This window comes from Cydia fagiglandana, chromosome 10 (genome assembly GCF_963556715.1).
Source record: "Cydia fagiglandana chromosome 10, ilCydFagi1.1, whole genome shotgun sequence".
NCBI lineage: Eukaryota > Metazoa > Arthropoda > Insecta > Lepidoptera > Tortricidae > Cydia > Cydia fagiglandana.
The window spans coordinates 13,345,557-13,359,630 of NC_085941.1; the positions used below are offsets into that span (position 1 = coordinate 13,345,557).

Here is a 14,074-nt window from a genome sequence, read left to right on the forward strand (position 1 = left end):
GGCTTCGGTTGCTTTTGATGTAATGAGAACTTTGGCTGTACTTCTCCAGCTTCCTTTTCGCGAGTCTAATCGCTTCGGATCCCTCGATATCTCGGAGATGTGCGAGTTCGAGCTCATTTAGGCGATGCGAGAACTCGCATGCGAGTTTCATTACAATGCTGGTTTTGATCGGTCGGTTGAATTGAACGTAACCAACAATCTGCAATGTAGCTAAAATCGCATGCGAGTTTGCGCACCGTCTAAATCAGCCCGTAGGCAGCCATAGAGCGGGGACAGCGACTGACCTGGCGGCGGCTCGGTCAGGCCAGGTAGGCCCGCACCAGGGCTCGCACGGGCTGGCGGCACAGCGGGCACGACGCCAGCGCCGCGCCGCAGCGCGCGCACGACACCAGGTGCCCGCACGGCAGGAACACCACGCTCACCTGACACACACACACACTATACTGACCTGGCGGCGGCTCGGTCAGGCCAGGTAGGCCCGCACCAGGGCTCGCACGGGCTGGCGGCACAGCGGGCACGACGCCAGCGCCGCGCCGCAGCGCGCGCACGACACCAGGTGCCCGCACGGCAGGAACACCACGCTCACCTGACACACACACTATACTGACCTGGCGGCGGCTCGGTCAGGCCAGGTAGGCCCGCACCAGGGCTCGCACGGGCTGGCGGCACAGCGGGCACGACGCCAGCGCCGCGCCGCAGCGCGCGCACGACACCAGGTGCCCGCACGGCAGGAACACCACGCTCACCTGACACACACACACACTATACTGACCTGGCGGCGGCTCGGTCAGGCCAGGTAGGCCCGCACCAGGGCTCGCACGGGCTGGCGGCACAGCGGGCACGACGCCAGCGCCGCGCCGCAGCGCGCGCACGACACCAGGTGCCCGCACGGCAGGAACACCACGCTCACCTGACACACACACACACTATACTGACCTGGCGGCGGCTCGGTCAGGCCAGGTAGGCCCGCACCAGGGCTCGCACGGGCTGGCGGCACAGCGGGCACGACGCCAGCGCCGCGCCGCAGCGCGCGCACGACACCAGGTGCCCGCACGGCAGGAACACCACGCTCACCTGACACACACACACACTATACTGACCTGGCGGCGGCTCGGTCAGGCCAGGTAGGCCCGCACCAGGGCTCGCACGGGCTGGCGGCACAGCGGGCACGACGCCAGCGCCGCGCCGCAGCGCGCGCACGACACCAGGTGCCCGCACGGCAGGAACACCACGCTCACCTGACACACACACACACTATACTGACCTGGCGGCGGCTCGGTCAGGCCAGGTAGGCCCGCACCAGGGCTCGCACGGGCTGGCGGCACAGCGGGCACGACGCCAGCGCCGCGCCGCAGCGCGCGCACGACACCAGGTGCCCGCACGGCAGGAACACCACGCTCACCTGACACACACACACACTATTACAATCACATCGGAAGGCTACGGACTTAAGGCGAGTTGCACCAACCACATTTGACAGAATGATCAACGTCAGCCGGCGCGCCCCGGCGCTTTACTATGAAACTTTCCATACATAAAAATTTAGCGAACTCTTTAACGATACGAACAGTTTGGTGCAACCGGCCCTTAGAAGCCCTATAGTAGCGGAGTAAAGCAGCGTACGGTTAAGGGCTTCGTCACGCTGCAGCGGAATGCGAAGGTGTTAAAAGCGCGTCGCGAACGACACGAGCGCGCCAGATGCCTCCACCGCCGGATCGGATTGTGCAAGCGGATCGAAAGCATGTTGCGTGCGCGACACGCCGCACAAAGAAAGAGAAAAGATAAGTAAAACGGTACGTACTACTACCTGCATCGGTTATTGAATTACAGCCCCTATGGAAATTGTAATAAGATTCAAAATGTACGCAGAGGCCCCCTTTTTTAAATACCTGTCGTTAAATTTAAAACCTACTTACGTACGGAGCGAAAACTTGGGTCAAAAGAAATCTTGCACAGATTACAAGTAACCCAAAGAGTGATGGAAAGAAGAATGGTAGGAATTTCACTTAGGGACAGGAAAACAAACAAGTGGCTTCGGGAACATAGCAAAGTCACTAATGTAACCAGATGAAAATGCGAAACTAAAGTGGGGGACATGTCGCCCGGAAAGACGGCTCGTGGTGTAAGAGGCTGGTAGAGTGGAGACCTTGGGGAGAGTCACGCTCAGTAGGAAAACCAAAGATGTGTTGGTATGACGACATCAAAAGAACAGCTGGATCAAAATGGGTACAAAGGGCACAAAATAGATCAGAGTGGCAAAAATTTAAGGCCTACATCTCAAACATTGAAAAGGGCTAAAAAGAAGAAGAGAAGAGAAATTTAAATAATCACAACTATTCAATAGTGGCGCTAGTGTGCACATTTATGGGCTCTTAAGAATGAAAAAAATCTGAGACCACTCACCTCGCTATCCATACACACTTTGCACAGCCTCGCTTCCTTCAGCTGCCTATTCTCCTCCTCCAAAGACAATTTCTTCCTCACTGGACTGTTTTCCTTCTCACTTTCCACTCTGTCAGTTCTATCACTGTCTCTGTCATTGCTAACTCTACTGTTTAGTCTGACAGGGTCTCTGGCAGTTTGACTAGTATCAGCATGTGCTACTATGACTTCTTGGCTGGGTTGAGGCTCGTTGGGCGTCCGAGATCGCGAGGAACTTTCTGATTGAGATGTTTGGTCGCAGTCTGGTGATGGTATTAATCTGGAATTATAATGTTAATATAAAATTAATGAATTTATGTTACCGTTAGATATGATATGAAAATAACTTAGGTTTCTTGTTATAAGTATCACTATTATTTTGAGTGAAAAGACTCGATAAAGTGAAAAATTAACATCAGAGCATAGAATAAATAATAGTACTGCCGTAGAGAAAGGAAACTTTCTACAAAACCGAAGATTGACAGCGGTTCAGGGTCGAATCATGCTATCCCTTTCTAATATTTGGCACTATCCCTTTCGGCTATTTAGGGTTGTCAAAATTCAACTGATTATCTTATCTGTGGTCGTGTACGCAAAAGGAATGACTTCCTTGTGGTGCCAACCCTAATAATTGCTCGGAGCATGCTGAGCCGAGTTTGGCCGAAGTCAGGAGTTTCGCACCCCTGATCAGAGGTCGTTACAAAGTTGCACCCATCACAAAGTCAGGGAAAGCAGGCTTCGCTGGTACGGCCACGTGATGAGACGCCCCGAAGACCACGTAGTTCGGCAAGCCTTGGCATTGCCGAACAGGGAAGCGAGCAGACAAGGAAGACCTAAAGCCACGTGGTGGTCTACAGTGACCCACGACTTGAAACGAGCCCAACTTACCCCAAAGACAACTCAGAACAGACGGTCCTGGCGCATGAGAAAGAAGAGAGCCGACCCTAAATAATGGGAATAAGGCAAAGAGAAAGAAGAAGATTCTTCTGAATATTGCTTAAAACATATGTTTCGATCAACACAAATTAAAAAGAATAATTAATATTATATTTATTATTATATAATATTTACCCAGCAGCAGAGGCAAACTCCTTCAGCGCCTCGGCGAGGATATCCCTAGCGAACCGCTGGTTGGTGCTTAATCCCCAACTTTCTTCATTCAGTTGCAACTATTAGCCCTTTTAAAACTAGTATACCAGGGAGCCGTTATAAAAGCTTCATTCTTGTGAATACTGCTTTCAACATGTCTCTCGGGCAGCATGAATGAAGAAGAATACCCTTCGGGTTGTATATTTACCCGGCAGCGGGGGCGAACTCCCTCAGCGCCTCGGCGAGGATATCCCTAGCGAACCGCTGGTTGGTGCTCACTCCCCAACTTTCTTCGTTAAGCTGCTCGTCCAGTACCGCGTCGATCAGCGCCTCCGATGACGTGAACGGCAACCCTGAAGATTCATGTTTTTACTTGTAGCAGTATATTTAGTGGGTCCCGGGTTGAAATTCTGGTAAGGTTGTGTGATTAGTTGAACACAAATATTTGTTCCTGAGTCATGGGCGTTTTCTATGTAGGTATTTATAAATATGTATATATCGTTGTCTAAGTACCCACAACACAAGCCTTATTGAGCTTACTGTGGGACTTGGTCAATTTGTTTAATAATGTCCAATAAAATGTGAAATACGAGAACTACTTCATGGAATGTATTAAAATTGGATACCGGGGTACGTGGCTGTAAGTACATACATCAAGGAATGTGACACTGTAACAATATTCGAGGTTGAATAATTTTACGGTTTAGACTCACTTGTTTTTAGTCACTCGCGCGACATGTTTCGGAGAGCCTAGGTCTCCTTTCTCAAAAAAAAAAAAAAAAATGTAAAATTATTCAATGTTAGTATGTCTCACAACAGTTTAAATTCGAATATTCGAGGCACATACCAGTGGTCTGCAGCCGCCGCCTTATAGCGCGCCGCACCCGCGCCGCGTCCAAGCCCGCTCCCAACGCGACCAGCGCCTGTTGGGAGTCCATCTGTTCCTCTACCTGATAAATTAATAGTACATTATTGTCGAGGCTCGGAAGTAGCTACTTGCAGGCTGAGGATTCGTTTTAAACGGACGACCTTGGGAGTCCGTTTAATTGAATCCGAAGCCAGCAAGTAGCCTTCCAGCCGAGTCATATATAGTGCTTTTCTCAAAAATGGTGCAAGAAACATAAATATCATAGAAACATTTTACAAAAGCAACGTTCTTACGTATATATTTTCACAGAGAAAAGCCCTTGCCGCCTTTTTATTTTTTTAATAAAAAAATAGAAGTGTATTTTTCTGCCGAAAATACGCCAACCTATTTGAGACAACTAAATAGTCGCGGTACTAATCATCTGTTTGGCTGTTTAATGGGCCTGTGCCTTCATTTGATATGGCCATTTGAACTTTTAAAAAGTTTGGAACTCGACAAATAATGGAATTTGTATGCAACATTGCAGTCCCAAAATCGAGACTGCAATGTTTTTAACTTTTTAATTTTTGACTGACCATAAACTCCGCGCTTCGCGACCTATTTTTTAGACGGCAAAGTCGACTTTGCCGTCCATTTTTGAGAAAAATTAATACAATTAGACTCGACATTCACGAATGGATTAAGGTATATTTTAGTGATTTATTTTCAGGCAACTAGGGCCACAGCAAGGCACCTTACAAACTAATACACATAATAAAAATCTTCAAAGCTGAAAATAATTTTGGTGACCGTTTTCTGTTGCGTCCCATGTTCCGGTGAAAGATTCAGCAGAAGCAGGCGTGGCTCACTCCGCGATTTCGTCGCATTGCTACAGGTAGCTAAAAGTACATCCGTTCGACCCCAATTTTGGGGTTTGCCATAAGCCGCGCGTGGCGCTGTCGCCACCTAGCGGCCATATCTGTGCTGATCGTGACAGACGCGTTTTGTTAGAGAGTGAGTCTTCTGTACCTAGTACTATTATTTATTCTGTGGCAGAAGTAGGTTTATAGGAGGTTCGCAGAACAACGAACGGAGTGTTGTTGGGGGTCGCAAGGTTTGTGATGAAACCTGATTCACCGCACTCACTGACAAGAGGGAAAAACAACAAGACGTTTCAGTACCTTGTCAGGCCTGCGGTGGACCATATCAGTCTCATATTGATCTATTAAGCCACCAAAAGCGGTGTCTCTCCGTTGTTACACCATAAACCGTCTGCAATATGATGCATGATGTTGATCACTATCCCACGGGTTCAAGCTTAAGTATTAAGCCTTTCGTGCAACAAAAATGCGCAAAAATAGCATTGCATGTGATATTTACCTGGCTCTCATTGACAGGAAAATTTACTGATGGATTTCGTTGTCTTATATTAACTGATCTGTCGTCGGACGTCTGCAAGGAAAAAAAATATAAGTATTTAAATGTATATTTTCGATTTGGATCTGCGTCAAACATTGTGCGTTCAACCTTATTTCTCGATAGCACGTACAGAGTGTACGTAAAAGACAGTTTCGCGAACATTGCAGCCATACTATAAATCAGTGGCGGCGCGTCCATAAAAACCGATTCCCACCGGCTTGCCTGTTTTTGGACGTTTGAGTAGAGTTGTAAAGGAAATATGTAAGCCAAATTAGGCCCGGCTTGCCTATGGATATGTTTGACGCGCCGCCACTGCTATAGATAGCTTTATTGCTATCGTATACGCACCACCCGCGGTGGCAGCTGGGTGCTACGGTGTTGGGCCACGAAGTCCGCGCCCTTCACGAGCTGCACGAAGCCGCAGCTGGGGAACCAGCGGGCGTGCTCCGCCCACGGCTCGTCGCTTGCCTCCCACTTTCCTAGCCCGCCGTCGCAGTAGAAACAGCAAACCTGGCGGCGAGACGTTATAATGGTTATTGAATAAATGAAAAAATATTCAAGTAGGCTGATAACTTCTAATTTATCACTACTGATACCTATTCTTTTCTACCACTAATTACAGAAGAAAGTATAAATACTGTACTGATTCTTTTTAGCGATAAGACCGCCATTAGCACTCCGCGATTTCGTCGCTTTGCAAAAGCAACAGGTAGCTACAAGTACATCCGTTCCACACCAATTTTGGTGGCTGGCCATAAGCCGCGAGTGGCGCTATCGCCACCTAGCGGCCTATCTGTCCTGATCGCAACAGACGCGTTTTGTTAGAGAGTGAGTCTTCTGGACCTAGTACTATTATTTATTCTGTGCCATTAGTCTACCAATCTTATTATTTATTTTAAGTTATTTTATTCGTGAAAAGAAAGTGGTGGGGCAGTATATAATTTTGTCCAAGTATATACTGTAAAATTGCGGCTACAATACATTGCACTACTTAACGCGTCTCAGTATTTATTTGTCTATAAATAAACATATTATGTATCAAGCGAAATACTCAAAAAGGCCACAAAAACAAGAACAAGTTCTTATGCGCCATGCGTGCAAATGTCCATTATAGATAAACACGTTCCCTTCAATGGTTGAGCATCTAGCTTACAGTATCGAGTTGCAAATAGTCCCATCTGATTACTTTTATAAGGAAGCCGTTAAGGCCAGCTGCATATTTATCATTAGACTTCCTTGAAATGTTTTTATTGAGAAAATGCATCACTGATATTATGTCAAAACGTATTGGATTAGATAGATCTGTAAAAAAAATGTGTGCACAAATATTTTTATTTTCTATCTAAATGTATTTTCAAATCAAATGAAATTCCCATAGTGATTTCAAGGTCGTCATAACTTCAAAATCTGAAATTCCACAAAACCCTATTGTATAAACAAGTATCAGATTTTTTCAAGAGCATGATCGTAGCCTTTAGCCCAAACGGAAGCCAGTTTTGAAATCTGTGCCTATCAAAAGCTTTAAACTACGGAACCCTAATAACGGTTAGTTTCCGATTCGCCGGATTCTCGTACACTCGGATTGTGACGTCTTAAAGTAAACCCGGCGAAACAAGAATCCGGCGAATCGGGAACTAACATTGAAAACGTCTAATAGAATAACTAATTATTATAGTTGTTAAGTTACAAGTGATCAACCTGATGGTCATCTTTGTTAATGAAGAAATAATTTGTTGATATGTACCCTCGGAAGTTTCTATACTTCCTGCTACTAAGATTTACAAGATGGCTACATTGAGCGATGAGTACCTAAAGTAAAATATTGTATTCAAAAACCGAAATATATGTTCCGACTAAAATCGATTTCAATAAGAATATTAGCTTAAAACTCATGACATAATTTGTGCACGTGTTACTTGGTCATCCTGTCCGGTATAGAAGAATCCCGCCTCGGCCAGAGTGTCGGGTCCCTGGGGCCGGCCCTGCGGCCACTCCGCGAACGTGGCGAGGCGCGCGGCCAGGCTCGCCAGCGCGGGGTGCTGCACGCCGGGCCCGGAGACTCCTACCACGCCCAGTTGGGTGCAGTTCTGGCCGTTTCGCGCTAGAAGACGTGAGTTGTGGAGTGCGCCTTCACTGGAATACAATATTATGATTATGTTCCCGGTAAATGAAACGATGAGTGTTTTGAAAACTTAGTAGATTCAGGCTATAACGCACTTTTATGGAATATGACTCTTTTTCTCTCCAGTCTGCGCTAGGAGACGCGAGTTGTGAAGTGCTCCTTCACTGTAATACATTAAGACGTGATGTCATAAGAAATTGTAGGTACATAATTACTGGGATTGATTTTCATTTACTTATTACTAACTCGTAAGCAGACTAGAATACTTACAACTTAATTAGAATCGGTATTAACCCGCATAGACAAACTGAAAGAAAGGTAAAATTCCACCAGGTTAATAATTACTTGCGTACGATTTTTATATCAATAATTAAAAACACTTACGACATGACGGAGTTCCGTGGCGACTCCACCTGAGGGGTGTGTGGTGGCGAGAACGGCGGCGATATGTTGGACGCGCGGTACGCATTATCTAGCCGGAGGGCGTGATCGCACCGCGGGAAATACCTGTAAACGGTAAAATACTATGAACTATTTACATAACTGGCCGTGACCACGCATTCGTAAACCTTGGTGCTGTGTTGTATACGTTTCGACGATTCACGTTTCGGTAAAGAGTTCCGCTGGCATGATTAAAACTTTCCTTTTACATGTATGTATATTTTTCCGTGGGGCATCTAAGTGTTCATTAGAAAACGGAGGCGTCCGTCGATATAGGACTGTGACGGTATGACGACTTGAGTCATTCCATGTGCTGCTTACGCTACGTCTTACGTAGGCGAACAACGCGGAACGCGGCGCGGCGCGGCGCGGCGAAAGCGGCCGCCGCCGCGCCGCGCCGCGCCGCGCCGCCTGACATTCGCGTGCAAATCGCGCCGCACCGCGTTCGCAACGAGATCGCTTACGTAGGACACTTCTATGGGCATCAAAGGATTGATTTCGCCGCGCCGCGCCGCGCCGCGTTCGCGCGTTGTTCGCCTACGTAAGACGTAGCGTTAGTGATGGTCAAAGAAGTTTTAGCAAGAAATATTACTATTAGTACTAATTTCAAGAATGTGTAATTCCTCATATCAACAGTAAAGCACCCTCCTCCACATAAAATTACTCTTAAAAGAAATGAAATGATTAAGCGTCAAAAATTTTGATCGTAAATATTTTTGTGGGCTCAGTAGCCACAATGGTAAACATTCATTTAGCACTGATGAAGGCAATAAAGGCCAGTGATTCAGATTTGCACACACGAGTCATACCTCTATAAGAGACTCCAGTTCCTAATAAACTTGTTCAACTCTCCTTATTGCCAATAAGGAATTCCCTGCATATTTCCTACTATATTTGGTATAGTTTAACCGCTAGCCGCCTAGACATAAAAACGTGCCAGTCAGATGCAATTTTGATGGAAAAATAAAGATTCAAATTAGAATGGAACGGGAGACTTTTTATATGCCTCTGGGCAGCTAGAGGGTAAATCTAATTTTCTTAAATGGCGCCATAACATTGCTTACATACAATGCTGTTATGATAAACTATCACACAAACACCAGCACTATTTTTTACACCGCCCTTACCTCCGATGTATATCTACAGGTGCTCCTAAAGAGCCGAGATTTCTGAAAGGGGCCAACTCTCCCCCACACCAGGCGCAGCGTAACCGCCCCTCCCCGGCATGGTAGAACCCTGCACTGACCAGTGCTTCTCTGGATACTGAATCATCCTAGAAAAATCATAATTGAATTGGATTGAGGTAAACTATGACTATAGTTCGTTTTTTTTAGCATTAGAAATAAGGTAAACAATGTTGATGTGTCTTTTAATTGAAAAACTCATTTTAAAAATAAGTTACGGCAAATATGTAACAATTATAAAACTAATATGATCATTTATATTCTTCTGCTTTCATAAGTAATAGTTACTGATTTTAAAAAAGCGTTTTTCAATTATGAGACATGTCAAGATTGCTTACCTTCTTGCAAGTTCTTTCTAATGATAAAAAAAACGAACTATAGTTTGTTGCCGGTCCTATATTGGGATACCAAAGATTAAAGACTAGGGAAAGGAAGAGCGGGCATTTAAATTTCCTCAAGGCTGAGGTGTAGGGTTGGAGCCGTTGTAGTGTGTAGCTCTATTTGATGTTCATAAGCGCATTGTAATATGCCTAGTTGAATAATAAACTATCTTTATCTATACTCATTAGAATGGTAATTTTGTACAGTCGCCATCAGATATATCATAGCCGCCAAGGTGCTCACAAATATCTGAACACGCCTCTATTGACTAGATGTTAAAGTGCATGTTCAGATATTTTTGAGCACCTCGGCCGCTCCGAAATATCTGATGGCGACTGTACAAGCAAGGTCATCAGCCCTGCAATTTCCTGTGCTTGTCAGCTGATTGGCTTGGCCATAATTCGATAAACAATGTTGACCTTGAAATGTGACAATCAAAACTCCAATTGCTTAGTTCTTTTTTTATTTATTGCTCCCGAGACACTTTGTTAGAAGTCAAGGCTGTAAAATTATATACTTATAGCAGAATATTATAGCATGGTAATGTAGATAACTAGCTTTTGCCTCAATTGACATTCAAAGATAATTAAAAGATCATACAAGATTGCAATTAACATTCATTCAAGATAAGGAATACAACTAGATAATTGTCGCTAATTCAATATAATATTACCATATTCATAAGATTAATAAATAAAATAATACATAAAATTAGCATTGTTTATAAACAACAAACCATAATCATATTCATTTATCATACCTGCCAATTGATAAAAGATAGCAGCCTGAGAGCATCACTTTTATACATTTCATCCTCTTCAGTTGGCCCAGCGTCTTGCGATGTTGTCACAAGATCATCAGGGACAGAAGCAGACACAGGCACTGCAGCTGACTGGGCGGTGAACGGGCGATCCAAGACGAGTGGCTCGTTCCCCGCCATCTGCGGGTTCACCACGAATGGACAGTTGGGATCCATCCGCCGATGTCGCATCATAACTTGATCACCGTAATTCCACTGTGAAATTTTTCCACCACAACTGAAACACTCCACCTCTGTACCTTGCCCAGTATAAAAGAAGCCCCCCTTCGCTATTCGTATCGGATCTACTGGGGCTCCCATGGGCCAGTTTGAAAAAGTATTTAATCTATTAATCTCTAAATTCATTTTTTCTAAAATAAAACAAAAACTTCGCACTCTAACTCTAGATAGCACTGCTTGCACTGTTTACAATGTATTCAATAACTGATTCATCAAATTGATTTGATTTATGTTCAGTAGTGCTGTTTCTAAACGTATAATCACATAGCAGCAATGTTGAAAGGACAATATTTGTAAGATTTCAATACAATAAAATAAAACTTAAGCAATGAATGACGAAACTGACGAGACTAAAGTAAAGTTTGACATTTCACGTACCTAGGAGGATCGACCATAGACTACATCCCTTCCTTACATTTCGTTTGACACAGAATATTAGCGGCTGTCGTCAGTTGGCTGTCAGTTGTTACAGCTATTGACTTTGGTCAAAATAATGGAATATGACTAGTAAGTTATAAAACTTAAAAATCGATTGCCCGAAAAAACTAGGGTATGAAGTGAAGAGGATTTCAAACATAAAATTGACTGTGGCTGTGGGTAACTTTGGCATTGAGTTTAAGCTTGGGCTTGGTCCTTGGTCCATACCAACAAACCACAAAAAAAAGCGATTGTGTATTGTGTAACTGTCAAATTTGACAATAAAAAGCTTGTAAAAAGCCGCTCAACCCGACCCAAATCACCGATAAAAAAATATTTCGGTCATGTATATTATAATAGGTCTCTTAATATTAGCTGTTATAGTTGGTTTAGCTTTTGCCGTATATTATTCATCAGAGAAGCAAACTGTTTACACCGATTTGAAAGGTAAACATGTAGTTGTGACCGGAGGGTCCAGTGGCATTGGCAAAGCTGCAGCAGCAGAAGCAGCCAGGTTGGGAGCCCACGTCACAATTATTGGTCGAGATGTTAGCAAACTGACCTCGGCAGTTACTGAGATAGTCGCGAAATGTACGGACAAAGAGCAAAAGATACAATTCGCGGCCTTAGATGTAACATCAGATTACAACGCGATATCAAAATGTTTGTCCGAATTAGAAACTTCTGTGGGTCCAATTTTTATGCTAATAAATTCTGCCGGAATGTGCATTTGTGGAGAATTCGATAAAATGAAGGTTGAGGATGTTAAACAAATGATTGATTTGAATTACTTTGGCACGGCATATCCTACAAGGTATGTTTTACCTGGAATGAAGCAGAGGCGCGAAGGGATTGTCGTATTTGTAGCATCAGAAGCTGCATTGCTTGGTAAGTGTATAGTTTATTAATGTAAAAGTAACTGTAATGGTAGTCATGGGTCCTAGCCTAGCTAGTGGTGTTTGAAACCTTGTAAGGCCTAAACAGTTGTAAGTATAGCAATAAAATATTCTTTATTGTTTGTCAAAAAGTACAACAATGAAGAATTTTAACTAAACAATTTTTAGTAGGTATATGTTTATGTGATAGTTATTTGTGTGATTAGCCTAAATATGTCTGTTTTCTCATATTTGGATGTTTTTCCTTGAGTATATTCCTTTAAGTACATATTAGTTTTTAATATAAAATAAATGATGTTTTGCCTAGTGCGTAGTAAACTAGTGCCTATGATATAATAAATATTGGTTTGAAATTTGATTCATCATCATCATCATCATGATTGAAATTGAAATTTAATTAATTAAAATAAAATCGAAATTCTAACAACTCAAAAATGATGTGCCGACTTTATTGTATATTTTTATATTTCAGGCATTTACGGCTATAGTGCCTACAGTGGTGGAAAGTGGGCAGTTAGAGGCTTAGCTGAAACTCTATTCATGGAACTGCTAGGCACTGGGGTGCGCCTGACACTGGCCTTCCCGCCAGACACAGACACCCCTGGCCTGAAGAATGAAAACTTGACAAAGCCTAAGGAAACTATGCTTATATCTGGAAGTGGTGGGCTGCAGTCAGCGGATATGGTTGGCAAGAAAATGGTCCATGATGCTTTGGTAAGATCCTGTTTAATTATACATATTTTAAGGAGACAAAGACGATAATTACGATGAAATTATGTAGCGTTGTGCGGCATTGTGTTTACATTGAAGCAATGTTAATAATGGCGGAAACAACAATGTGGTCCCTTTTCATAGACAATGTCACATATTATTGCCAATTGGTTTAATGTCTAAATTAAATCAATTAGTGAGACTTAAGTTATTAATTTTGTAATGCTGGTTGTGAAATAGTAATCTATTCCAAACACAAAAGACAAAATTACTTGAAATGGAAATCATAATTTATTTGTTTCTTTTGAATCTGTTTTAAATTTTCATACTAAATCAAGTTTTTTTTTTCAGACTGGAAGAAAGTATTCAGTGTTCGGCTTCAGTGGTAATTTAATGTCTCTTCTATTCTGCGGGTCCATAGACAGCTTGAGCCAAATACTGGTGCAAATATCCTGCATGGGGATTCTACGGACCATCGTGGTTGGTGTGCTGTTGTCCTTCCACAAAATAGTCTGGGACGGTTTGAAAGAGAAAAAGGAGACTCCAAAGAATAAATAAGATAAGTCACAGTTTCAGTTATGTTGTGGATTTAAAAAACTTGTAATAATCGGAAGTGCTCCTGACATTCCGTATTTGCGGCATTTTTAGATATGAAATACTATTTATTGATATTTTTGATAAATTGTATTGATGTATATCAAACTTCGAGTAATGCTAAAGTTTTGGTATTGTAAAGGAAAGGGTTAGGGGCATGAGGGGGACAAAGTGGTCCATTAGGAAGAAAATGGCTGTTTACTGACTGACTTAATTTATTTTGGTATTTAATTATGCATCCACAAGCATTGATGTTATTAAGTGCTTATTAGATATTTAGTCATGTTGTAATACTAATAAACTTTTAAGTACACATTTTATTTAATACTTATAAGAAGAGTTACTTAATATAACTATTTTCAGTTCATAAGTCGTTCTTTAATACATATTGTTGAGTTTACTTTAAGCCATCAGCTACACCTGCTGCAGGGCTGATGATGTTAGTGCGAAGGTCAGTGCAATTTTGGGATTTCTGTATAGAGTTAGAACAAGCTGCGAGTTTGATAACCCAGA

At 43.2% G+C, this 14,074-nt stretch overlaps 2 protein-coding genes across 2 annotated transcripts; one reads left to right on the top strand and one right to left on the bottom strand.

Moving 5' to 3' along the window:
* Positions 1-1,267: 1,267 nt before the first annotated feature.
* LOC134667917 (baculoviral IAP repeat-containing protein 7-B) lies at positions 1,268-11,287 on the bottom strand. The gene is made up of 10 exons (XM_063525337.1): positions 10,665-11,287; positions 9,467-9,612; positions 8,283-8,405; positions 7,693-7,909; positions 6,125-6,286; positions 5,738-5,809; positions 4,358-4,460; positions 3,719-3,863; positions 2,404-2,701; positions 1,268-1,402 (listed from the first exon to the last, which is right to left on the bottom strand). Exons 1-10 carry the CDS (start codon positions 11,067-11,069, stop codon positions 1,280-1,282), a joined length of 1,794 nt encoding a protein of 597 aa, XP_063381407.1. The 5' UTR covers positions 11,070-11,287; the 3' UTR covers positions 1,268-1,279.
* Positions 11,288-11,640: 353 nt separating this feature from the next.
* LOC134667919 (3-ketodihydrosphingosine reductase) lies at positions 11,641-13,725 on the top strand. The gene is made up of 3 exons (XM_063525339.1): positions 11,641-12,248; positions 12,729-12,970; positions 13,319-13,725. The coding sequence occupies exons 1-3, from the start codon at positions 11,705-11,707 to the stop codon at positions 13,523-13,525; spliced, it is 993 nt and encodes a 330-aa protein (XP_063381409.1). The 5' UTR covers positions 11,641-11,704; the 3' UTR covers positions 13,526-13,725.
* The last annotated feature ends 349 nt before the right edge of the window (positions 13,726-14,074 follow it).